At 42.8% G+C, this 27,562-nt stretch overlaps 1 protein-coding gene across 2 annotated transcripts in view; it reads left to right on the top strand.

Moving 5' to 3' along the window:
* Positions 1 to 27,562, top strand: part of ARFGEF2 (ADP ribosylation factor guanine nucleotide exchange factor 2) — a 144,746-nt gene that overhangs the window by 65,073 nt on the left and 52,111 nt on the right. For both annotated transcript variants that reach the window (XM_030213057.1, XM_030213056.1), the window contains exons 17-30: positions 1,009 to 1,093; positions 1,204 to 1,375; positions 2,914 to 3,065; positions 3,550 to 3,678; positions 6,711 to 6,869; positions 7,617 to 7,764; positions 8,009 to 8,108; positions 9,693 to 9,733; positions 9,843 to 10,012; positions 15,973 to 16,124; positions 16,438 to 16,610; positions 18,590 to 18,750; positions 21,419 to 21,549; positions 21,638 to 21,767. In XM_030213057.1, the coding sequence (XP_030068917.1) occupies positions 1,009 to 1,093; positions 1,204 to 1,375; positions 2,914 to 3,065; positions 3,550 to 3,678; positions 6,711 to 6,869; positions 7,617 to 7,764; positions 8,009 to 8,108; positions 9,693 to 9,733; positions 9,843 to 10,012; positions 15,973 to 16,124; positions 16,438 to 16,610; positions 18,590 to 18,750; positions 21,419 to 21,549; positions 21,638 to 21,767 (1,903 nt within the window). The remainder of the gene's footprint in view (positions 1 to 1,008; positions 1,094 to 1,203; positions 1,376 to 2,913; positions 3,066 to 3,549; positions 3,679 to 6,710; positions 6,870 to 7,616; positions 7,765 to 8,008; positions 8,109 to 9,692; positions 9,734 to 9,842; positions 10,013 to 15,972; positions 16,125 to 16,437; positions 16,611 to 18,589; positions 18,751 to 21,418; positions 21,550 to 21,637; positions 21,768 to 27,562) is intronic.

Genomic DNA, 27,562 nt, shown 5'->3' with positions numbered 1-27,562 from the left:
GTCTCACAGAGAGTCTGTCTCTCACACACACTCTCTCTCTCGCACACACTGTATCTGTGAAACACACTGAGGCATATTTTCAAAGCACTTAGCCTTCCAAAGCTCCATAGAAACCTATGGAACTTTGGAAGGCTAAGTGCTTTGAAAATATGCCTCACTGTCTCTCACACTGTGTCTCACATACGCACTTGCACACACACTCATTCTCGCACACACACTCTTCTCTCACACACACTCGCACATTCACTCTCTCTCACACACACACTCGCACATTCACTCTCTCTCACACACACACTCGCACATTCACTCTCTCTCACACACACACTCGCACATTCACTCTCACACACACACACACACTTGCACATTCACTCTCTCTCACACACACACACACTCGCACATTCACTCTTTCAAACATACGCACTCCAAAGAAAACCTTGCTAGCGCCCGTTTCATTTGTGTCAGAAACGGGCCTTTTTTTTTTTTTTTACTAGTGTTCAATAATTTTGTTCTTTAGAAAAGTTTCTGCCTGTTTACTTGACATTGACATCAGGCTCGCCAGTCTTTAATTTTCCAAATCACTCTCAGAGCCCTTAAAAAAAAAAATTGTCATCGCATTAGCTGTCCTCCAACTTTCTGGTAACATATATTTTTTTAATGATAGCTAACAGGGTGATAGGTCTGCAGTTTTATTTTTGAGTTCTTTCAGTGTATTTGGTTGTGCACCATCTGACCCAGGTTCAGTTTTCCTTCTTACATCGTCCAGCTTCATCCTGATTTTGTTCCAGTTCCTCTGAATCATCACCGTTAGATACCATTTCTGGCATGGGTAGCTCCCTTATTTCGTCTTATGGATTTGACCGTGCCGTTTAGAAAAGCCATTCTCTGCATGTAAATTATGCTTTCCAAAATTATCCCCTCAAGGCATGTCCCTGATGTGCAGGTGATTAGATAGCAGAGCAGGACATAACATTCAGAACAGTCCTCAATATTTCTTTTCTTCTGTTACAGACAAACCCTCTTTGCTAGTGCAGACACTGCTTACGTTTTAGCATATTCCATTATAATGCTGACAACAGATTTGCACAGTCCCCAGGTAGGTTTTGAAGAATATTTTAATTATGCTGCTACACTGCCATTCTTTTATAAGTGATTTGAGCTTTTTGATTTGAATCCCATGAATAATTTCCGTTGTACTCCCAATAGGTAAAGAATAAAATGACAAAAGAGCAGTATATAAAAATGAATCGCGGAATCAATGACAGCAAAGATTTGCCAGAGGACTACTTATCATCCATTTTTGATGAAATAGAAGGGAAGAAAATTGCAATGAAAGAAACTAAAGAATACACAGTTACAGCCAAATCTACAAAACACAGTAAGAATAATTCAACCATTCAATAAATAATGTAGAGCAATCCTAGCTTTTATTTAATATTAACAATTTGTATTTGTAAAGTATTTATTGTAAAGTACTGAAAGAGCGAAACATGTTCTGCATCTTTTTTTTTTTTTCCCCAAAATTTTATTTCATAAAGAAAATAATAGTGCCTTGGTGTAAGGACAACTTTGTGCAGAGTGTGACACTCATTGTACTTTTAGCACAAATTCATGGTTTCTTGGGTCAGATCAATTGTCCATCAAGCCAAGCATCCTGTCTCCGACATTGAGCAATACATGTTTCTGCCTCGCCTCACCCCATGCTTGGAATAAACTCCCTGAGCCCATACGCCAGGCCCTCTCCCTGCCCATCTTCAAATCCTTGCTCAAAGCCCACCTCTTCAATGTCGCCTTGGGCACCTAACCACTACACCTCTATTCAGGAAATCTTGACTGCCCCAACTTGACATTTCGTCCTTTAGATTGTAAGCTCCTTCGAGCAGGGACTGTCCTTCTTTGTTAAACTGTACAGCGCTGCGCAACCCTAGTAGCGCTCTAGAAATGTTAAGTAGTAGTAGTAGTCTTAGATGTATCCCACAGATACTAATAAGGAGATCAGCTCTTACTTCAGGGAATGAGTGGGGAATCTAACTAGATTTGGACAGTTTCTGGAGGACAAAATCCTTCTTTAATTCTAACTATCTTACTGGCCCAGTCCACTTCATCTGGCAATAAATTCCACAGCTAATTTAATGGGTTGGCTGAACAAAATCATACATGCATAAATTTGTTTTAATTAAATTTACTGCCACTTAGTATCCTTTTAGTTATTTCACACCACTCATGATTTTATAAATGTCTCTCAGTGACTGGGACTCCTCCTCACAGGATCTGAGAAACACTGCCTCCATATCTTCTCTAGCTCTAGTTGACCTGGGAATCAGACCCATGACTCTCTAAATCAGGGGTGTCCAAACTCGGTCCTCGAGGTCTACAGTCAGGTTTTCAGGATTTCCCCAGTGAATATAGTGATGTGGTAGCCTTGTTAGTCCACTTTTTAAAGGCAATAAATAGGAATAAAACAAAACAGAGAAAAATAAGATGATACCTTTTTTAGTCCAATAAAAAAAGGTATCATCTTTTCTATGTTTTGTTTTATTTCTATTTATTACCCAATGAATATAGATGAGATCTGTTTGTATTTACTGCCTCCATTGTATGCAGATAATCTCATCCATATTCACTGTGGAAATCCTGAAAACCTGACCTGGCAATGTCTGAGATTGGACACCCCTGCTCTACATGGAAGTGCACAGCACCAAGGTGGCTTGGTAAAGAGTTCATACTGTTAGAACTTGTTCAACTTCTCCTTTGCTATTTTCATATGCACAAGCCAACCATATTTTACTGAGAACCATATGGAGCTTGGGAAGCTTTAACAGTGTTTTAGTACCTGAAATATTTTAGTGATGTCCTAGCAGTAGCATAACGACAACCATACCACTCAGGTCTTATATAGCTGTGCTTTATTCGTAGACGTAGCCAGCGAGAAACAGAGAAGACTGTTATACAACATGGAGATGGAGCAAATGGCCAAAACCGCTAAAGCTCTCATGGAGGCGGTGAGCCATGCCAAGGCTCCTTTCACTAGTGCAACTCACCTGGACCACGTCCGACCCATGTTCAAAGTGAGTGATAGGAAATTTTCCCCTATGGGGAGGGAGGGGGACGTACTATGTAGCTGGGACATTGATCCTGTGATATTTCCTTGGCTTCCATAGTCCTCTTTGTAGCCCTTCTCAGAATCACATCAGCACTTAAGGTTCAGTTTATGTCTTGAAGAGCATGTGTAACGTTAGAACGTGATGACAGATGAGGAGCACCTGGCCCATCTAGTCTGCCCTTTCCCTTAAAAAAGAAAATTAAAAAAAAAAAGGGCTGTGTTATAGGAGGAGGTTGCACCATTGTTGCCGCTCCTATAACACTGATAGGCATACATAGCACTGTAGCAATACATTTTCTTTTTCTATATGCATCTGAAAGAAAAGTATTCTAGTTTAGTAACAGATTTCTCATTGCTGTCATGGTTAAGCAGTTTAATGCACTTTCCTTTAATAAAGCAAAATGAAACTTGAGTGCCTCTGATGATGATTTATGGTGGTTCCTTTCTAGCTCATATGGACCCCGTTGTTGGCAGCATACAGCATTGGCCTTCAGAACTGTGATGACACTGAAGTTGCTTCCCTCTGTTTGGAAGGAATCCGATGTGCTATCAGGATAGCTTCTATTTTTAGCATGCAGGTCTGTGTGTATATTTTCTGCTATTTTAGTCTGAGACCTTTGCTGACCTTTTTAATTTAGTGTGATAGACTAGAGCAGAGGTTCCCAACACATGGTACTTGTACCCTAAGGGAGTATCACTGCCACCCTCACTGCTGCGGGTGAGGGACAAAGATTTGAGGGTAGATACGAGAGGGGAATGAAAGAGGGGAGAAGCTGGATGAAGAGTTGGGGATAGAAAGAAGGGAATTGCTATATGGAAGGGTGGGGTAGAGAAATGGAAGGGTGAAGAGGATAGAGCAGTAGTGTAGCCAGACAAAGTATTCTGGGTGGGTCTAAACCCAAACCGGGTGGCATACAATCCCTCCCCTCCACTCGTTCTGCCCCTGCCTGGCATACTGTCCCCTCCCCCCCACGCTTTCTGCCCCTGCCCCACACCACCAATCCCCAAAATAAATACCTGAATTGGCGGGGGATCCCCAAGCCTCACCAGCTGAAGATGTCCTTCGACGACCAAAACACGTGATTTTTCTACCTGCTGCAGCCAGCGGCACTTTCCACCCATTGCCGCAATGCTGGCCTCTCCCCTCCTTCACATGCTTGGTTTTCAGGCATGCGCTGAGGTGGGGAGGGAGGTTTGGTGCTGTGGCAAAGGGTGGAAAGTGCTGCCAGCAGAAGCAGGTAGGACAATCACTTGTTCTGGCTGCTGAAGAAGATCTTCAGCTGGCAGGGCTTGAGGATCCCAGCCAGCTATAAGGGTGTCAACATTTTTGGTGAGTGAGCTGAGACTGGGTGGGCACCAACTGTGGCTATGCCCCTGGGATAGAGTTGGTGAAAGACTGGGAATTAAGAAAAAAGGGAATAGGAGAGCCAGATGAGGGAAAGAAAAGGAAAGCTGTGTAGGTAGGTACAGTAGAAAGAGGAAAACCGAAAACTTGATAGTATGAATGAATTAAATCTAGACATAGAGGCAGACAAATTGAATAAAGCTGAAAGGAAAAGGAAGAGAGAAAAATTACACGAGAGTTCAGAGAAGATGGAGAAAAGCAGAAATCGGGGCTCAGACCACCACAATTAGAAAAATTAAAATGATCAGATGATAAAGGTAAAAAAAGTAATTTTGTGATTAGAATTTGTCAGTTTTTGGAGTGGCCCTCTCAAAATCAATGCTGATCGGAGCTCAGGGTACTTGGTTGAAATTTGTTCGACTTAGGGAGTACTTGAACTTGGAGAACTCTGGACTACAGCATATATTAGGACAGAAGAAAAAGTTTTGGTTTGCTTCCTACATGTCGACACAACCCAAGACCTGACTATTCTGTAAAGACTATCGCAGATTATTGAGGCTGAAAGGTAATTGTACCCATCTTCAGTAGTTAACCCTTCTACTGTGAAAATGAAAGCAATTGAAAGCTACTAGCAGCGGGGTGAGCAACCATAGTCCTCAAGGGCTGCAACCCAGTCAGGGTTTCAAGATTTCCACATTGAGTATGCATGAGATTACAATGAATGCAGTTCATGCAAATCAATCTCATGCATATTCATTGTGAAAATCTTGAAAATCTGACTGGGTTGTGGCCCTCGGGGACCATGGTTGCCCACTCCTTTATTAGCATATACCATTCCCCATCAGATAATAGGGGTGCAGAAGCCCTAATTCCCTAAAAATAAATGTCAGTAATGTAAATATGTCTTCGTGTCTGACCCACAGCAGTCACCTTTTAGTCTTGGCTTCATTTAAGCTCTATACACAGCGGGACTGTCCTTTCTTCATAGTAGTCCTTAGAATATTATATTCACCTCTTCGAGAGAAGCTTCATCAGAGAGAGAATAAATTTTAAAGTCTACACTCTGATTCATAAGATCATATATGGAGAATCCCCTAACTACATGAATAACCTCATCGACCTCCCAACCAGAAATAGATCATCGTCTTCTCGTACTTACCTCAATTTACACCTTCCCAACTGCAAAGGTATTAAATACAAGACCTCCTATGCATCCAGTTTCTCTTTTTTGGGCAGCCAGCTTTGGAACGCTGTGCCAAGATCCATCCGAACAATCAACGACCATCTACCATTCAGAAAAATGTTGAAGACCCATCTCTTCAAGAAAGCTTACCCTAATGACCCAACTTAACTTTTTAAGCCCACCCACATGATTCCTGCCCCGACAATTATTATACCTTTGACCATGTCTAACAATCTCCTTATGCTCATTCCTCTCCATCCTTCCTACTCCTTACCCCTCCCAATCTCTTTTCCTTTTTCTCATCCTATCTTTGTTTACCTCTCCATGCTCAATGTACATATCCTCAAAACCCCACTACTACTATGTTTACTACAACTTGTAACATTCTCCTTCAAGACTTTGTAATTCTATTTACTATGTAAGCCGCATTGAACCTGCTATATGTGGGAAAGCGCGGGGTACAAATGTAATTAATAATATATACAGGAGTTTGAAGGAAACAGGATATCAGCTTTTTTTAAATGCAATTTAACTTAATCGTTTATATTCTGCTAAACCATAAGTTGTAAATGGATTACAAAAAAACAGAGGAACAATGCCCTGTAAAATATGAACAATGTTAAACATATCAATATACAATACAGTATCAATTTATAAAATCAAATTACAGCAAAGCAAGAATTTATTTCCTACACAACATCAAGCTCTTAAATCAAATAAATACATAAGTCCCCTAAATATCCACCTGTTAGTCAAATGTTTCATAAAAAGCCATGTTTTTAAATGTCTCAGGAATTTCAAATGCTTGGTAATCTCTCTCATATCTACAGGAAGAGAATTCCATCATTCTGCACCCTTACTGATCAGTGTCCTTTTGATGAGTAAACTTCAAATGGCAGAGACGTTAGAAGGTCTTACTAGTTTTAACTCTTGGGCAGATTGAAGATGTCTAATGCAGATCATAAGTACATAGGGGACCAACAGCCTCATCAGTATTTTATTATTTTGTTTGGGGGTTTTTTTTTCTAGTATTTCACTTTACCTTCTAACTTGTTTGTCTCTCTGTTTACACTTTTATACAGCTTGAGCGAGATGCTTATGTACAGGCTCTCGCTCGCTTCTCATTGTTAACGGCTAGTTCCAGTATTACTGAGATGAAACAGAAGAACATCGATACCATAAAGACGCTTATTACTGTGGCGCATACGGATGGGAACTACCTGGGCAATTCCTGGCATGAGGTACAATTAAAAGGAAGGCTTCTTACCTCCATTCATGACCTGTTTCAAAATGCGTTAGCTTTTCGATACTATAGCTATTTATCTACGTCAGCAGAGTATTTGTTAGCAGTTCTGTAAGACTGGGCATGTGTTACTTCAGTAGCCTGGCATGGTGTGGTTTGGGAGACCTTGCTTTTCAGTGCTTTCAGCCTCTTGAACCATTCTGAGTCTTGTCTGAATGCATGTCTGTATCATGTCACCCTTGTTTCTCCTTTCCTCGAAAGTATACATGCTCAGGTTGGCAAGTCTCTCCTCGTACGGTTTGCAATGTAAATCCCATACCATTTTCATAGCTTTTCTTTGCACTCTTCTAGCCTTTTTACATCTTTCGCTAGATACGACCTCCACAACTGAACACAATACTCCAAGTGGGGCCTCACCGACGACTTGTAGAAGGGGCATCAACACCTCCTTTCTTCTGCTAGTTATACCCCTTTGTATGCAACCTAGCATGGCCATTAATGCAAAAAAAATGGAAAATCTGCCATTTTACTGTTGCAGTAAAAATGGCCTTAGTGTGCCTAGGAAAAAAAATATGTAGTGTAGTACTTAACACTTTATTTAGTATACAGTAAAGTTTTTAGCATGCACTCAAATTGAACACGAAATGGTACAGTCCTACTATTTTTACAAGTTAATGTGCTCAGTTTTGTTATTTTTTGTTTTGTCCTTAAAATATATCAACAACATATCCTTTCATTGCTTTAGATTTTGAAGTGCATCAGCCAGCTGGAGCTGGCCCAGCTAATAGGCACTGGTGTAAAGACCCGCTATTTCTCTGGACCTGGACGTGAAAAAGAAGGAGCCATTAAAACCTATTCATCTGCAGGGGAGGAATTCATGGGACTGGGCCTGGGTGAGGTTACGATCAGTTCCTGTAAAATATTACCAATGCAGCTGTACAATATAAAACCAATTACAGCTTTTGGCATAACTTATTGATCCCCTTCAGGTCTGGGTTACAGTTCAGTACAATTGGTTTGAGTATTTCAGCAGGTTTTACCTGCTTTGAAATAGCTGTACGGGATTGGCCATAGACGCACTTAGGTGTCTTGTCATTTTCATGTTTTGTTTTTTTTGCCCTGAATGTTTTATTGCAGGCACTCTGGTTGGGGGAGGCGTAGACAAAAAGCAGATTGCCAGTATTCAGGAATCTGTGGGAGAGACAAGCTCTCAGAGTGTGGTGGTTGCAGTAGACAGGTGAGTTCATTGTCACTCATGAAAAGATTGTAGCAGTTAATCAGGTCGCTCTCCTCCCTTCATCCCAGTACACATCCCCTTACTTGTAAACCAAGAGCCCATTTAATATAAAGTAACGCTAATCTATCCAACAAGAATAGTTCATCCTGCAAATACAGTATTAACTGGCACAAAGATTGAGGAAGTGAACTTCATAAAGGTGTGACTGTATGTTTTCAAAGGGGCAAGGATTTGATATGGTAAAACTCCCAGGATTTAATTTAAAGGTTCCGGCATTGAAACAGTAGTATATTGGATTTAAATTCATTTGTATGGTAGTGGTTCTAATCTAGCCTCAAACTCCCTGAATCTGGCACATCAGTCTGAATGTGGTGTTTATCTTTGTTTATAGATTTAGAAAGCATATAAAGGCATGACTCTTAACTAAGGCTCACAAATAATCTGCACAAGTGTGTAGTTATAACAAAGAAACTATCAAACACATCACTCCAATATAGTGTCACACTGGGGATTCAGATCTGAAGGACAAAATATATTCAGTTTTAAAAAATAGCCTCAGTATAACAGGGAGCCTGACTTTTATGCTCCACTGTACAAAATAACATCACAGGCTTCCACCACCTTCCGAAAAAAACACAGAGAAAAACTCCCAGAATATTTCAAAAATTCCAAAGAAGTGGGAGAAAAGTATGTGTTTAAAAAAACAGAAGGGAGGGTAACACAATTTAACAATACAGATCCAAATACCCACAACACTAGATCTCACTATGAATATAAATCACCCAAATAGACACTAATTAGCAATCCCTCACTAGACTAAAATCCTCATTTAAACAGAGAAGCCTTCCTGCAAGTAAAGAAAACTCAAAATAGAGCAAAAACTCTTATAATATTGCTTGAATTGCTTAAACTTCCATCCTTACTAATGAATGGTTTCTAATTCTAGTTCTTAACTAAGGCTGCCAACTGAATCCAGATGCACAGGACAGTTCTGATTTCCCCATTCCGTTCCCTAAGAAAAGCAAGACTACAAGTCCTAGCATGCCCTGAGATAAACCCAGGACTGGATCAACCCTGCCCTGAGGTAAACCCAGGACTGGATCAACCCTGCCCTGTGAACCTGGATCCTGTTGGCAGCCTTACTCTTAACCACAAATTATTTGGGGTGACTGATTTAAAGCTGAGCCCTGCTGAGGATACTGTAGAGGCAGCATTCGGTCCCTGCACAATTGTGATACCTAATGGCCAGAATTAGAGCCCACAAGTACAGGTTTCTGGCAGGAGCCCCGGTGCACAGAAACCAACTAGGGTATTGTCACTTGAGTTACCAGGTTCAGTGAGTTGGGAGAGGAATATGAAATAGAGGGAAACACTTGCATAGTTGCAAATAAGGCTTATGTACCTTAGTGCATTGGAAGCTAGTTTGACTGAGCTGGAAAGCCAAAGGAGCAGGAGAAAACATTAAGGTTAAAAAAATAAATAAAAAGTCTCGCTGTCAAAAATTTGCTTCAGTCTCTCCATGTCTTATTTATTTTAAGCTGCTTGTAAATACATTTTTAACTGCGCTTCTGATATGTTTCACAGAATATTTACGGGATCCACGAGGTTGGATGGAAATGCAATAGGTAGGGTGTTTTTATTTATTTTTTTTCACCTTGCAGCAGAGTTTTACAAATCTTACATTAGAAAAGGGTGCACGATGCCATCACTGATGTGCCTCCGTTTCTCACTCAGTTGATTTTGTCCGGTGGCTGTGTGCTGTGTCCATGGATGAGCTGGCTTCACCACACCATCCTCGCATGTTTAGCTTGCAGAAGATTGTCGAGATCTCGTACTACAACATGAATCGCATCAGGCTACAGTGGTCACGGATCTGGCAAGTGATTGGCGATCATTTCAATAAGGTGATGGTGCAGTCTTATGTCATTAGCAGATTCTGTTGCTTCAAGATGTTTCTTTTAGTATAGCATGCCTCTCATTTTTGATTCAGTAGTTCTCTCCTGCTCCTTGTGTCTCCAGCTCCTCCAAACACAATCTAACGGATCATTCATTGCAGTGACAGTTGTGGTCTGGGAAACCATGTAGCCTGGCTTTCTTTTGGAACCTTAGCCCTGACTAACCACCTAGATGTCACTCCCATGCAGTGACCATAGGTCCTTCCCCACCTCCTGTGGCTATGCATGCTGTCTTTTCAGCATCCCAGTCCCAGCCAGGGAATGCATAAGTCCCGACCCAGCAAATTTAACTGGAAACTTTCCATATGGTGACAGCACCTTACCGTCTGAGCTACTTGTTATGAAAGTGGCGTGATTCTAAGCTTTGTTCTTGGGAATCTCTGATATGCCTCAAATGAAATGGAAAATAAAAATAGTACAGCATCAAATAAGTGAACCAAGGCATGTGAATTGATGAATTAACATCAGGGCCAGCAAAATGAGATGAATTCTCAGTTTCCATTGGAGGTCGGTGAGAGAAGGGCTGACCTGGTGGTTTGGTGGAAGAGCTCCAGAGACATCAGGTACAGCTTCTTGGAAGGTGATAACTTGGTCAAATGCAGGGTTCTAGAAAGAACCCTGGTGCACAGTTCACTGCTTGAGGACTGTTGCTGCAATGACCAGCCTAGGAACAGTGGGAGAGAGGCTCTGTTTTAAATAGGGTAAGCATCCGTAGAATGGAGGAGTAGCTTGACAGTTACAGCTGTAGACTTATGTGGGGAAACTGGGGTTCATTTACTACTCTCACTGATAGTTTCCCAAGGTCACAAGGAGTCGCTTCTCTATTTATTGCCTCAGGTACACCTTAAAGTAGGCAGGAAAATAACTAAAGTACTTGAATCGTAACTTGCTTGAGCTCAGATTTGTAAAAGGTGACTAATTAAAAACCCAATCCGAGTATTCTGGTATCAGGAAGAGAAAGGAAGGACTACTAGGTCAAATAGTCATTAAAAGAATCTGAATTTTTTAATCTGAAGCAATGGCTCATTTTTTCCTCTGTACGATATAGTACCAGTAAGCTTGAACTTTTGGGTGTAGCTTTATAAAACTTTTTCTGGTGTTTAAAGCCTATTATTACACACAAGAAAGGGCTTTCATAAAATTGCATGACTGCATATGCACACAAAGGGTGTAATTCTTAACGGGTCGCTTAAAATTGGGTGCAGAGATGATGCATGCTAAGCGTGAATTCTATATTGGCAGTTGCGTACTGGCCATTATAGAATACTACTGTGAGTCCACAGTTACGATCCTAACTTTAGGTGCAAGCACTTATTAATAGCTGGTGTAAATATTCGTTCCTAAACTGCTGTCAGTTAAGCGTGTAACTGACAGTATTATAGCCTGTGTGCATAAATGGTAGGCGTGCCCCTGACTCACTCGTACCCCTCCCAGTTGTGTGCTATGGATTTTGTGCATTCAATTTGTAGAAAACAGACTTAGGTCAGTTATGTGTGTAGCTGCAAATTAGTGCAAATTATTGCCAAATGTGGGTTGTTAAGGCCAGTTAACAGCTAATTTAACAATTAAGTTTCGCGTGTAACTGGCACTATTCTATAACTTATGTGCATCAAATTATGTGTGCAAGTTTATGGAATTAGGGGGAGAAAGTAGGTGCACGGAAAGAATGCATAGGCATTCCCAGTGCATAGTTTGAGCAGAGCAGTGGTGGAGGCTTTTATATATATGGGTACTTTTTACCTCTGCACTAATATTTGAAGTAAAAGTACGTGCATGGCTTTCCAAGAAAAGAAAATCATGTATGCTATGTTTGAAAAGCTATGCACGTACTTTTATTTCAAATATTAGTGCAGAGGTAAAAAGTACCCATAGACTTTTCAGCTGTCCGGGCAATTCAGAGATTCAGAATTTTAATGGCCAGTACTTTAAACTCTGTTCTGTTTTTTTTGGTTAATACTTACGCATCTAATTCTGTTTCTTATCAGTCTGTTAATCTGTGTGTACTTAGCCAGATGAAAATGAAAGGTAATCCTCCCAAAGCTGTGCATGCATTTTTAAGGAATGCTATATAATCACTAAGGACCTCCAAAAATAAAATTTTCAATAGATTCACTAGAAACAGTGACTTAGGTTATTTTTTATTCATCTGTTCAAGAATTATTGTAATCAAATGGAATGTTCCATTACGTTGCTTTTTACTATTCTAGGGCCTGTGGGAATAGTCATGCCCATCAACCAGCAGGTGGAGATAGAGAACTCAGAACTGACCTACCTCATATATCCTCTTCCATGTAGCTCAGTTCCTCAGTATTTTCTATCTCCAGCAGGTGGATGGACATTCTATTCAGCTGATGGTTTTGAGGCCTTAGCTCCTGGTCCAGTTAGTCAACTGGGTCCCGGTAGAGCATTGGATGGCCAGCAGTAAAAGTCATATCTGGTAGTTCCGGATCAATGTCTCTGCTCTTTCTTCTTTCTGCGTTACTCTCTGTGGCTGCTAGAGCCTGTTTATCAACTTAAAAAAACAAAACAAAAAATTAGTATAAGCAGTGAAGGAGAACAAGGAGCTAGGGTTGGCTCTCTTTGGTGCTGGATATGGTGCAGTCATTGCAAATGGAGGAAGAGAGTGGGTCCTCTTGGAGAGATGGGTGAGTGGGGTCACTGGGCAGACGGAGCCAGTGAGGTCGCTGGGTCTCAGAACCGCTTGTCTGGCTTGTGTGTGCAGATTGCATTGAGGACTGTTCTAGTTTTAAAAAAAACCCCACAGATTCGAAGCATGGCTCAAGGTGCATCTGACAGTTTGCGTAGTAATGATGGCACCATCAGAGAGTATGAAGTGATGCTCAAGGTGTTGGGGGCTGTCGGTCATCCTTGTGCCACTGCATGGAGTGCAGGCCGGCAAACTCGAGGATCACATAGGGCCCTTGTGGAGCAGCGTTGGAGTCCATTTAGCAGCAGGCCTAGTCTTCAGCGGTTGCTGCAGCCGCACAGTTTCCCTCAAAATCTGGTGGGGATGGAAGCCATTTTGACATCGTCTGCAGTTACATCAGGGCTACAGCAAGAGGCTCTCGCATCTGAGGGGAGCATCTGTGAAGGGGCCTTGGAGGCAGCACAGACCTCAAGGATGCCATTTACCCGACGAGTTTGTTTTGCTGGTCCATCAGCATCAGGCTTATTTAGTGAAGCAGGGTTCTGCATAGGGTTCAGCTGGTGGAGGCTTGATGGCTCCTTCTGCTACCTGTGCCCCTAAATGATCCCGGGTGAATTTTGAGGGCTTGTGACAAGAGTTGATCTCATCTGTCTCCATTGTCTGAGGTGGCCTCTTTGTGTTATGCAGGCCCTTCTCTGAGAGAACCTTTAAAAGAGGGTGAGCTTCCCCCAGGAGAAAGGGATGATCCGAGAGTCCTGCAGCTTTTGCGCAGGAAGGAGTTGAGCTCATTGATTACTGAGACGTTGGCTGTGCTCTTGATTGAGGAACCATCAGTGGCTCCACCTGGGAACCAGTTGTCAACTCTTATAAAGGGCTTTAGGGTTCCATATAAGGCGTTCCCAATGCATCCGGTCATTTAGGAGTTGATCTATGCAAAGTGGAGCATCCCGGACACCAGCCTGAAGGTTGGGAGGTCCATGGTGAGTCTCTATCCCTTGGTGACCGATGAAAAGGATAAGCTGGAGCTGTCTAAGGTAGATTCCTTGGTCACGGTGGTGACCAAGAAGACTACCTTCACATTAGATGGGGAGATAGCCCTGAAGGATCTTCAAGATCGCACACTGGAACGTGTTGAAACAGGCCTTTGAGGTGGTGGCCCTAGGGCTGCAGGTTTGGTTTGTAGCTCCTTTGTAGTGAGGGCCTGTCTCCAATGGTGTCAGCAGTCAGGCTCGGGAGAGACAGATCTGACCACTTAGCTGGAGGCTGGATTGGCCTACATGGTGAATGAGGTGTATATTTTGTGGGCATTTGCCAAGAGTATGGCCCTGGCGATGGCTATGCACTGTCAGCTCTGGCTGTGGCATTGGGCAGCAGATGCGACATCAAAATCTCGCTTGGTGAAGCTGCCCTTTCAGGGCACGTGGCTGTTTGGGGAGGATCTTAGCAATCTGGTTAAGGAACTCGGCAAGGTGAAGCCACAATGATTACCTAAGACATGCCTAGGTCAGCAGCTCATCTGGCTGGTTCTGGATATCTACGGTTTCAGGACAGCAGGAAGTACAGGTCTGGCCCTTAAGCCTGTTCTAAGAGAGCACACTTTCCAATGTGCCAGTGTTCCTTTCAGGGGAACAAGAGGCCTTGGGCCAGACGGGTAGAGCAACTGGCTCCTGGCGCCTTCAAGCGTTTCAGAAGGAGTGAGCCAATATCACTCCCAACCAATGGGTGCTGGATATTCTACAGGACGATTACAAGTTGAGTTCTCCCGCCCGGTCGCTCCTCTCTTCTTACATTCTCCATGTCGAGGGGTGGCCAAGGTGGCATGGATTCAGGACACGGTCAGCGCATTATTGGTGATTAAGGCAATTATTCCCGTCCCGCCCACCGAACTCGGGCAGGGGATTTACTCCATCTATTTCGTGGTGCCAAAAAAGGAGGGCATGGTTTGGCCTGTTTTGGACCTCGAGAACCTCAATTGTTTTCTCTGAGTGTCCCACTTTCACATAGAAACTCTGCGGTTGGTAATTGTGTTGGTGCAGGCAGGGGTATTCCTAACCGAGCTCAACCTCAAGGAGGCATACCTTAATATTCCCATCTGGCCTCCAGGCCAGCAGTTCTGTGGTTTGCAGTGTTGGGCCGTTACTTTCAGTTCAAGGCCATTCCCTTTGGGCTAGATATGGCACTGAGGACCTTTTCCAAGGTCATGGTCATGGTAGCGACCTTTCTGCGGTGACAGGGAATTTGAGTGTCCCCATATCTGAACGACTGGCTGAGCAGGGTGTCATTCTATCAGGAGAGTGTGGAGTTGATGGCCAAAGTCTGACAGGCTTTTTTAACTTTTTGGGAAGCAAAGTTTGGGTCTCATGGCTTCTAGGGCATCCATTGCTAAGTGGCTGAAGGAGGCTATTGCATCTGCTTATATGCTGGAGGGCAAGAAGCCTCTGCAGAAGGCGCATTCGACAAGGCGTATGGTGTCGTCGTGGACAGAGATCACGCTGACACCTCCAGTGGAAATCTGTAGGGTGGCGACATGGTCTATGCTGCATACCTTTACTAAGCACTAACGGGTGGAAGTGGTGGCATGCTTGGAGGCAGTGTTTGGTGCCTCTGTTCTGCAGGTGGTGGGGCCGAGGTCCTGCTCTATGCTTTTGGACATCCCAGAGGCCTGGGAATAGTGGGACGCAACGTAATGGAAGGAGAAATTTAGGGTTTACCTGATGATAATTTTCTTTCCATTAGTTCTTAACACTGTTCCAGGAGCCCATCCATGTTTCTGCGCATTGATTGGGCGCTTATGTTAAATTTTTTCCATCACTTGGCTTCATGTACTCGGAGCACTCTTAATCCATTCTAAGCTCAGAGGGCAGTGTGTTGGGCAGCTTAAAGGTTGAAGTGAGTTACTTGTTTCTAACCTTGTTGTATGGTTATAATTGATGGATAGGCTCCAGACCTTGTTCTCTACTGCTTTTCTTCATAAATACTGAGGAACTGGGCTACATGGAAGAGGGTATATGAGGTAGCTCGGTTCTGAGTTCTCTATCTACACCTGATGGTTGATGGAGATGACTATTCCCACAGGTCCTGGAATAGTGTGAAGAACTAATGGAAAGAAAATGATCAGGTAAGCCCTAATTTCTCCAGTTATTAAATGTTGTGTTTTCTTAGTATGTTTTCTGTGATTTAATTGTTATGCCTGGATGTTGGTAAGCTAAACAAATAAGTAACCATCTACAACATCTACTTTGCTCTGTTATGCCTGTGTTAGGTGGGATGTAATCCCAATGAAGACGTGGCGATTTTTGCAGTGGACTCACTGAGGCAGCTCTCTATGAAGTTTCTTGAGAAAGGAGAGCTGGCTAACTTCCGCTTCCAGAAGGATTTTCTGAGGCCCTTTGAGCACATCATGAAGAAAAACAGGTGTGTGTGTTTGTGTGTACAGAGAGCTCTTGGTATTAATACAGATATAATTTGTAGACATGCAGAAAGTGCAAAAAAGCTTCAGAATAACATTTTTGTGCTTTATGCACAGTCGGTTTGGCTAGTGTAGTGTAAACTAGGCTATCGTGCCTTCTACAGTAAGCCTGCAGTTTAAATTCAAGCACAAATGGGTATGTTGCTCAATATTACATAATGAGAGGTAAAAAGAAGGTAGAACTGGTATGCTGGGTATTCACATTAGTAGTATATTACAAAATAGAACAGTTTGTTAACTTGGCTGTTTTATTTTAAGATCACCCACTATTCGGGACATGGTGATACGCTGTATTGCTCAGATGGTGAACTCTCAGGCAGCTAATATCCGTTCCGGCTGGAAGAATATCTTTGCAGTGTTTCACCAGGCAGCCTCAGACCATGATGGCAATATTGTAGAGCTGACTTTCCAGAGTGCAGGACATATAGTTTGTAAGTAATAATTCTGTTATATTGAACAGTAGACCTTGTGGTACATCCATTTTGTATATTAAATTGAATATCTAGCTGGTTTTTGTTTGGATTTAGTTCATAACATTTTCAGTAGTAGCTCAAGGCCTGTCCTCAGGGCTCACAATCTAAGGGGCTAAAACCTAAGAAGCCCATTTTATACCTATAGACTTCTTAGCATTTAATGTACGCCAAGCTTTAGTAAAAGGGCCTCTTAAGTTTGTACCTGAGGCAATGGAGAGTTTAAATGACTTGCCCAAGATCACAAGGGGCTTCAGCAGTTAGATTTTAACTGAGCTCTAGTTGTCAGCCCGGTGCTCTAACCACTAGGCCTGCTACTCCTGCTTTCAGGTGCCAGGCCTGCGTTTGTTTGTGCATCCCAGTATTAGAAAACTAATTCACTCTGCTCAGGGAGAAGTAATGTATGTCAAGTTTAGCACCCCAGTCATTCTGGAAAATTGAGTGCAGGAATGCTCAGTTTTGTCTTTGTGGACCAAGACATGCTTAGTGAATCTTCATGAGTCTTATTTGGCAATTAATGTTCAGTTACTGCACAGTCTTATCACACTTTAACAAACAGGGTCCTGTATCTATAAAACCCTTGACCTGCTTTACTTGGTGAAATTGGGCCTAAAATCCGTAAAGGTAGTGTGATAAAATCAGGACTGGCCGATGACACAAAATTATTCAGGGTCGTCAAGTCGCAGGAGGAATGTGAACGATTACAGGAGGACCTTGCGAGACTGGGAGAATGGGCGTGCAAGTGGCAGATGAAGTTCAATGTTGACAAGTGCAAAGTGATGCATGTGGGTAAGAGGAACCCGAATTATAGCTACGTCTTGCAAGGTTCCGCGTTAGGAGTTACGGATCAAGAAAGGGATCTGGGTGTCGTCGTCGATGATACGCTGAAACCTTCTGCTCAGTGTGCTGCTGCGGCTAGGAAAGCGAATAGAATGTTGGGTGTTATTAGGAAGGGTATGGAGTCCAGGTGTGCGGATGTTATAATGCCGTTGTATCGCTCCATGGTGCGACCGCACCTGGAGTATTGTGTTCAGTACTGGTCTCCGTATCTCAAAAAAGATATAGTAGAATTGGAAAAGGTACAGCGAAGGGCGACGAAAATGATAGTGGGGATGGGACGACTTTCCTATGAAGAGAGGCTGAGAAGGCTAGGGCTTTTCAGCTTGGAGAAGAGACGGCTGAGGGGAGATATGATAGAAGTGTATAAAATAATGAGTGGAATGGATCGGGTGGATGTGAAGCGACTGTTCACGCTATCCAAAAATACTAGGACTAGAGGGCATGAGTTGAAGCTACAGTGTGGTAAATTTAAAACGAATCGGAGAAAATTTTTCTTCACCCAACGTGTAATTAGACTCTGGAATTCGTTGCCGGAGAACGTGGTACGGGCGGTTAGCTTGACGGAGTTTAAAAAGGGGTTAGATAGATTCCTAAAGGACAAGTCCATAGACCGCTATTAAATGGACTTGGAAAAATTCCGCATTTTTAGGTATAACTTGTCTGGAATGTTTTTACGTTTGGGGAGCGTGCCAGGTGCCCTTGACCTGGATTGGCCACTGTCGGTGACAGGATGCTGGGCTAGATGGACCTTTGGTCTTTCCCAGTATGGCACTACTTATGTACTTATGTACTTATGACATGTGTCCCTGAATATCTGGGCCTAAGTGATGATGCTGATTACCTGGTTGTCTTAAATCTGCAGCAAGTAGGAGGCTTGACTGAGTCCTAAAAAGGATGATTTGGCAAGGTCTAAAATAAAATCTGTATTATAGGATATGAGAAAATTCCGTCAACAGGTGGTACTTTTTTGAAGGCCAAAAATATCCCTTACGCTTCTTATAAGTAATCTTGTCGGGCAAAACAGTTTTTTAAAAAACAGGAAAAATAGGGATGATGATATAAAACAGTTCTTTTGGGTTTGTTTGTTTTTTCCTTCTCAGCAAATATTTTCCAGCAACATTTCCCAGCGGCGATAGATTCGTTTCAGGATGCCATAAAATGCTTATCTGAATTTGCCTGTAATGCTGCATTTCCTGACACCAGTATGGAAGCCATCAGACTCATTCGCTACTGTGCTAAATATGTCTCTGAGAGACCAGAGGTAAACATTTCAGGTGGCTTTGTACACTTTTCTAACTTTTTCTCCATCATTAATGAACTCTCCATTTTCAGAAATAGAGGATTCATTTGAGCGTGCTCTATTCCAGGAAATCTGGTGTGCTAATGACATAGATCTTATGGGAATTTTTGTGTATAACATATGTCAAGGGTACTGTGTTAACCTGCCACAAATAATTTATAATCAGAAGTCTATGCTGCTTCATGCAGCAACAAAATGTTTCAGGGGGAAGTACTCAAGGTGTGGTAAAAGGTGGCCAGCCTGTGATATCTCAGTACCATAGATGCTGACTTCTGTGGTAAAAGAAGAATGCTGCTCGTAAGCCATCTCACAAGCAGTGTTTTATTTGCCCAGGAATATTGGACCACCAAGCCACAGCCCGATGCTCCCAGGTTGGCACGTGTAAGCCATAGAAGTGCCAGAGTTTCTCCTCCCATCAGGCTAAAAGCCCCTCATATCCAGAGTGAAACATGACTCCCTAGTGGTGGTACCACAAGAGTACTCCTAGGGGTTGTTGGCATCATTTTGGAAGAAGGAACTGATGCGGGCAGGAACAATTGAGGGTTACTACTCAACACACCATTAGAAACCAGGGGTTTTGTGAAAAATAGGTCGGGGGGGGGGGGGGCTAGGGTTACTACCTATAACGTAGGTGGGGAATCTTAGGTTGGGGGATGGAACACTTTCATTTGGGGAGGGGGGGGGGGTGGCGGGAGCAGTGGCACCAGAGGGTTGATCATTACTTTGGGGAAGCACAAGAGGGGTTTTCAGCTGGAGGGGGGTATTCTGGCAACTTTATGGCTTGTGTGTCAGCTGCAGTAAGATGTGGCCTAATGCTCCTGGGCAGTATAATAACCCCATCTTTTAACTGCAGTTATTTTATTGGCTATTTTGTGACTACACACCACAAGCTGCAGTATAGTATTTACATAGTAATGAGCTGCTTTACATGCATTTGCATGTTTTGCATATCATTACTATGAAACTTGGGGTGACCAAATTATCATTGCATTAGAGCCCTTTAACAGGCATTAAGGGGCACATAATGTGGGTTAGTATCCTAACAGTGCTTGATAACTACTCCCTTATTGCCTATGGAAAGGGACACTAATAAACCTAAAAGATGTAATAGTTAGCAGGGACTGTTGAGAAACAAGCAATAAGTCCAACATCAACAGTCCACTAGGATTGGAATCTAAATTGATAGATTTACTATCTGCAGGAGTGGTATAGGAGAGAGAGAGGGGAATGTTGCTGCAGAAATTGGAAAATCTGAAAAGCCAGAACAGGAAGAATAATTTGAGATTTTTAAGTTTTCCCAAATCTCTCTTATTGCCTCTGGTTAGCATGGTGACAAAACTATTTGAAGGAAGTGCTTAATTTCTCCCCTCCCTCCCCCACCCCAGTCATTAGAGCACAGTACCCCTCTCTCCCTAGAAATAGTAGCTTTTCCCATAATGGAGAACATAACTGTTCTTCTAGTGGAGGAGATGAATCTTACTGGGTTTCTGGAGCGTTCCTTGGGGCTAGTGATTGAGAAAATTACCCTAGTGGTCTGGTTTGCACTTGAACCTATCAGAAGATGGTTCTTTGGATGTATTTTAGGAAGATGAATGAGCAGTTTATGGAAGCAAAACCCTGACCCTTAATGCCTGAAGTGAACTGTAGATATACTTCTTATAACTTATCCTATATTTTCTGTACTTAATGCTACAATACTCTGTATTTCTCACTCCGGAATGGCATAATGTAAGCCACATTGAGCCTGCAAATAGGTGGGAAAATGTGGGATACAAATGCTGCAAAATGAATAAAATAAATAAAACTTAAAATATTTCCTGATTTTTCTTGAGAGGTACAGATAGACTCTGGATTTAAAGCCAAGAGTTCTACCCTTGAGAGTGGTGTATATAATTTGAAATTGTCTTGTAGGTGTTTTGTGATGTTGGGAGGTAAACATTTTCTCTGTGTTGAACCCAAACAACTGCTAGATTTTCTGGTAATAGGAAAAGAACCCAAAGTGCTTTTGATATCTGGTTGAGTTTAGATTTTCTCAAGTCAGTGAGCACAGATCTCTTCTGTATCACCTTAGGTTAACGTTTCATTTCCAGTCATTTATTTGTTTTTGGTCTTTAAATTTGGGGGCTGAATTGATTATTTCCTGTTTTTTCTTTTTCCGGCATTTGTGGTAAAGCGAATGGAGTTGTAAAAGTTTAATAAACATAACATTTTTAAAAAATCCCAAATCCTCTTGGCAAGAATTTCAGAAGTATGTAAACTCAGGTTGCCCCACTATGACAGTGGCCTTCTAAGCTGAAGCATGTTCCTTGTACTTGACCTTATCAGTCTGTTGGTTATCATTGGTGACATCTTGGGGTGAGACTGAAACATGCAGCTAGTAGACCATTTACTCTAACTGAGAAGCACAAAGTGGTGCTGGCATTTGGATTAGCGTTTTAAGGGCTTCAGTGACATCACTGGCTGGGTGCCTGGTGGTGTTGGAGGTGCTCAGCATCCCCTAGGCATGGACTTGTTTTCACTGGGTGTGCTTTGTGTGCTTAGTTTTGAATAGCCAAGTTCTTCACCCGATGCATCTTGTACAGTACTACAAAGTAATTCTATATGTTCTCCACTATGAATGAATCCATAGGCCCTGCGTGAATATACAAGTGATGATATGAACGTGGCTCCTGGAGACCGGGTCTGGGTGCGAGGATGGTTTCCAATTCTTTTTGAACTTTCTTGCATCATCAATCGATGCAAGTTAGATGTACGCACAAGGTAAGGCGTGAATTTATTTTGTCTGATACGGAGTATCTAAAGTAAGCTTCCCTGAGCCTGATCTTTCCTCTCCCAATGACTCTTTCAGAGGGCTGACTGTGATGTTTGAAATCATGAAGAGTTATGGGCACACCTTCGAAAAGCACTGGTGGCAAGACCTGTTCAGAATTGTTTTCAGGATTTTTGACAATATGAAACTCCCTGAGCAGCAAACTGAAGTAAGAACACTAAATCCAATTAGTGGATAAAAAGGCTTAAATCTGGAATAGTGTTCATCCCATCTGATTGTTAATGTGTTATTTCAAACTCGTATATCGGTGCAACACATTGTTTCATCTTGCACTGATCTGCTCTGATTTTAATACTGGTTGCCTATGTGACAAATTTATTTTATGTGTTTTTATTTGAATGTCTTTGTATACTGCAAAAGGAGTCTATTTTAAGCCTATTTTGTAAAGTCAATATTGACACCTAAATACCTTTATAAAATAGCTGCCTAATATTCAAAGCAATTTAAGCGGGCAGGAAAGCCTCCTGCCCACTTAAATCGACTGTGGTTGCCTAACCCCCAAGATTCAAAGGCACTTAAACCAGGTAGTGCCACTGAATATCATTTCTGACCATCCGTGTTAAAATTGAGCAGGTTAGGGGCGGTACAAGGGGCAGTGTCGTGGAGGAGGCAGCAGTTGCGCTGGTGCCACAATATTCAGTTTAAAACCTGTCCTAAATTCACCCAGGTAGCTATGTGGGCCCTGGTACTGAATATCGATCGGGATCCACATAAGAAGAAAAATTTACAAATTTCCCTACCTGATTTCCCTGGTGGTCTATTTGAGCAGTGGGGGCAGGAGCGAAGCCCACTCACTCCTGCCCCTAATGGCTTCCTTCACAAAAATGGCTGCAGTGGAACCGAAAGTACCATGAGGCTGCCGTGAGAGGTCGCAGAAGTCATTTTGTGAAGTTAGGAGCGAGAGGGTTTTGCACCTGCCCCCATTGCCCCACTGGACTACCAGGGAAGGCAGGTAGGCCCAGGGAGACCTATTCTGAATGGTAGGTGGAGGGTGGGGATGGGAGGGGGTGTGGACCTGTTGGGGGGGGGGGGGGAGAGGAGGAATTTGCAAGTTTTTTTTTTTTTGTTGTTTTTTTTTTATGTAGGTCCTGGACAGAATTTAGCTGGGGTCTGCATAACTGACTTATGTGGGCCGGGATCCACATAAGCTCCGACAGCCAGAGACATCTCAATTAGACCCAGATAGCGCCAATGTCCGGACGTGCCCGGCACTGAACATTTGATCTTAATTGTGCCCGCAGTTATCAGCATTTTGAAAAATGCTGACAACTGTGGGCTGAACATCGGCTAGTAGGCTTCCAGGGCTAACCCCTGTAGCACACAAATGCCAATGTATACATTACAAAAGTAATTCTATAAAGAAAGAGCTAACATTTATGAACAGATGACACATGTAAATGATTAGAATACCAGCATATTGCACTTTGTGTATAAATGCCAAAATCTGCATAAGCACTATACTGTAAATACACATTTTACAGATAGGTGTACACTTGGGTGGGACTCTTGCATGGGTAACCCAGTTATTCCCAAACCTGTCCTGGGGGAACCCCAGCCAGTCAGGGTTTCAGGATAGCAACAATTAATATTCATGAGATTGATCTGCATACTCTGCCTCCTTGCTATGCAAATCTATCTCATGCAGATTCATTGTGGATATCCTGAAAACTTGACTGAATGAGGTTCCCCTGGGACAGGTTTGGAAGTCAATGATGTAACCTATAGAATATTTATATAACGAGAGAAAAAAAGGAGGTGGAAGGAAGTGCTTATATTCAGGGCTATGTTCTTAGTGACATTCAGAACATTTATAGTTTATTCACCTTTAAACTTGCATGGTTCAAAAAAATCACTCAAACATCATGAAAATATTTTCTTCAATCAAATATACTCAACTGTGTAAAGAGAGCCAATATTTGAAAGAGAGCATACTACACCAACGTCCACAATGGCAAAGACAGCAATAGCAGTTGTCCAAATTCTCCAGCATAGCTATGTCTTGCCCACATGGGGCTGCATAAGGGAGAAAGATAAAATGATGTAGTCAGAACTGTAGATGCAACTGGCACTGGGTGTTTCCCTTAGCTCTGTACTCCGATATGCAGTTTCGAGAGGATATCCTGGACAAATGGAAAGCATACAGAGTTTCAAATGGGATGCATGACACCACTCTTGCACTGTTTTAGGAAGCTGCAAAAGCAGTACCTAGAGGTGAGTCTTGCGCCTGGAGAAACAAAGTAGGATGGAGAGGATGAGAGGAAAAATTTCAGTAAGATGCCCACATTGCAAAATAAAGGGCAGCTTTTATCTACCCAGCACAAACTGAATTCCTTAATACATGATAGAGCTACTAAATCTATTCTGTATTAAAAATACCAGTTATTGTTACAACAATAAAAATAGACTCCTGGCTTATTTACGCAAAAAGAGAGAAGGGGGATTAGGGATAACCAGGGTGGCTTAGTACACAAGGATACGGAGATAGCAGCAGTTTTTTGGTCCTTTTTTCACCACCTGCATACTAGAGATGATTAAAATCAGTTTGATAGTACAACCTACCTGAGCAGTATAGAGGTGCCTCAAATCACACCCCAACATGAGAGGCTTCTAAATGCCCCTATCACTTCAGATGAAGTAGACTGAAGCTAAATAAAGAAAAAAGAAACCTAACTTCCTTTGGATTGGTTCTCTGACCTTTCTGAAAGATAATCCTATTGTTAAGGTTGATAATTGTGACTTGAACCTCAATTCAATTTCAAGAGTGGTAGGTGTGGAATTAGTCAACTTTCTTTTAATTTTCAAATAAGGTGGTTAGTAAATCTTTTTTTTTTTCTTACTCAAAAAGCTGTGGGTTATCCATAAATATTTTGAACTAGCTGTCTTTCGTTTAGTGGTACAGTCATTAATACTGTCATTATTGGACTATTGTAATTCCATCTACATTGGTTGCACAAAAGCTCTTAAAATGAAGCTGCAGAGGGTACAAAATGCTGCAGTTATTTTTTGGGACATTATGAGAGAAGGCTGAGAAATGCTGGCACCATTTAAAACAAGGGGGGGGGGGGTCTTTGAAACATCTCCAGGGTGAAACATAGTCTGTGTTGGATTAAGTAAAGTTTATTGTTTAAAGTGTTAATGAAGATTTGGAAAAAAAAAAAAAAAAAGAACATATTTATCTGCAAAAGTTTTTTTTTTTTTTTTTTTTAGAAAAGTTTTATATAAAATTTGAAATAGTTTCACCATTAGACCGATGAAGAGGGTGTGTAAATCACTGACTGAAAAGGTTAAGTTCAGGAAGTGATACCGCTGAGGTCTGTGGTAAACTGTATATATGTATGGGAGGCAGGGGCGTAGGCAGACCTGACATTTTGGGTGGGCCCAAAGTTAACCTGGGTGGGCCCTTCTCACCCCCATCCCTACCCCTGTACATACATAAAATATAGTATTTTTTTAATGACCCGACGTCTGCCCATATCTCTCTGAACCCCCTCCCCCAGTCCTCCCTCAGAGCCGTTGTCCGTAGCAATTCCTATAAGCAGCCTGCGCCAGCCCTGCAGGCTTCTCTCTACCAAATTCTCATCAAAAAAACAAAAAGTAACATCATTGAGGGCAGGACATGATAGAGAGAAGCCTGCAGGGCCGGCGCAGGATGCCACCGGCAGTCTCTGAGGTAGACTGGGAGGAGGGTAGAGAGACAGGCAGATGCCAGGCCACAAGCGGAGAAGAGGGCGAAAGAGTAGTGAGGCACTGCCACTGAAAACTTTTGGGGGCTTCATGGGCTGCTGACTGGGTGGGCCTGAGGCAAGAATGGGTGGGCCTGTGCCCACCCAGGCCCACCCTTAGCTACGCCACTGATGGGAGGTAGCTCATTTATGTGTTGTATAAGAACCTCTTGAAAGACTCTTGCTATTATTAGTGGGTATTTTATAAAATATGCATGTACATTGCAACTTTGTGTATACCTGTTTGCACAATTTTATAAAAGCCTTTTCCTTAGCATCCCTCCGGACCGGCCCAGGATTGGACTGATGGGTTGTGCTCGCCTTCCAGCAGGTTGGAGACTGAGAAAAAACTCTGACTCTAGCGAGCCAATAGGAGCCCTGGTCATGTGACCCTAGCCTCAGTATTTTCTCAGTCTCCCAGCAGGTAGGAAGTGAGCCCATTAGTCTCTCTTTCTAGATTTATAATTCTTTTAGTATTCTTTTATTCTATCTTTTTCTGTGCCACAGGAATTCTTATGAGGCTTGTTAGTGTTTTGTCAGCTTATTAGCTCAGCCTCAGGGGTGTATACTCGGGTGCCCCGGGTCACTCCCCCTTTTCCTCCCCACCTCCCTCCTATTCTTCAATTTGCTAAGGGAAGGGTTCCTCTTTTGGTTAGCAAAGAGGCTTTACCTTTGGGAGAGGCAGCCAGCTTAATATTACAAAAGTGAAGCACTGTTTCCCCATTGTTTTAACGAGCAGGCGGCTCTGTTTATTGTGTGGGGTGTCTGTGTTGTGTAGCTGCTCAGCAAAAAAAAAAAAAAAAAGCAAAGGTTTTGATTTTTCTTCACCTTACCTTCCGTTTTCAGTGGGGCATTATTCCCTAGCGCTGGTTTGGTCAGCGGAGCTGAGCTTTGTGTTTTTAAAACAAAAGAATAGAAGATTAAAGGGTTTTAGGCGCGAACCGCGTAGGCGCGTGCTCGCACGTGACCGCCATGTCGGAAAAGTTGAAACGGTGTACTGTTTGCCAGTGTCAGGGGTTTTTCTTCTTGCGCGTGTAAATTTTGTTCCGCGCCGGGAGTACCGTCCACTTCTGTTTTACCTTCGACTTCGGGCACTCGGTTGTCAGTCTCGGGTTCCTCGCCGTCGCGGTCCGTCTGTTTCGCTGTCCCACTTTACTCCGCTTGTTGCGGAGGTGTCAGACGTGCTCTCGGGGACAGTGAAAGTGGCGCGAACGGCGGCCATTTTCAATCACCCTCCGTTTTTTCAGTCGGGTGCTCTCTCTGCTGTAGATAAGGCTGCAAGTCCAGACGAACCTACTATTCCTTAGCGTCCCTCCGGACCGGACCAGGATTGGACTGATGGGTTGTGCTCGCCTACCAGCAGGTGGAGACTGAGAAAAAACTCTGCCTCTAGAGAGCCAATAGGAGCCCTGGCCATGTGACCTTAGCCTCAGTATTTTCTCAGTCTCCCAGCAGGTAGGAAGTGAGCCCATTAGTCTCTCTCCTTTTCTCTTTAGATATTACAGATATTTGTGATAATTCTTCTGTGCCTGGAATCTTATTTAGAGGCTTGACAGGGTTTCCTTTCTCTTCTTTCTTTGACAGCCTCGGGGGTGTTAAACTCGGGTGTCTCGAGTCCACCCCCCTTCCTCCCCATCTCCCTGGCTTTGCAGGGAAGGGCCGTCCCTTTCTCTGGAAAGGTGTACCGTCTTTGGGAGAGGCAGCCACTTTTAACAGGTAGCTGCTTTAAAAGAATTAAATCAAATAAAAGGAAATTCAAAGAAGCAGCCTTTCTTTCCCCAGACTTCTAACGAGCAGGCAGCTCCAGTGTTTATTATGATTGAGGGGTTATAAAAAAAAAAAAAAAAAAAAACAGAAGAAAATAATTCAGTATCTGTGACTTTAAACAGCGATTTTTCTCGTCAGATTTAATTTCCTCCATTTTCTTGCGTTTTGGAGGCGGCAGTTTAAAAAAAAAAAAAAAAAAAAGAAAGGTGCGAACCGCGTAAGCGCGGCCACCTGTTTTTTCCGATATGGCTTAAAAGTTCAAACAGCTGCTGTCGGTCAGCGTCGCGCAGTTCACGCAGCCGGAACGTGTAAATTTTGCTCTCCCTTCAAGGTTTCTTCGGGTCCGGTGCTGCCTTCAGTTTTTTCGGGGCCTTTTTCGCCGGCTGTTGTTTCTTCGCCGTTCCACTGGGCTCCGCTTGTTCGGAGGTGTCGGGCGCGCTGTCGACAATCGCCA

This window comes from Microcaecilia unicolor, chromosome 8 (genome assembly GCF_901765095.1).
Source record: "Microcaecilia unicolor chromosome 8, aMicUni1.1, whole genome shotgun sequence".
Taxonomy (NCBI): Eukaryota; Metazoa; Chordata; class Amphibia; order Gymnophiona; family Siphonopidae; genus Microcaecilia; species Microcaecilia unicolor.
The sequence above is the reverse complement of the archived record's forward strand: the minus strand, read 5'-3'. Positions and strand labels throughout refer to the sequence as shown.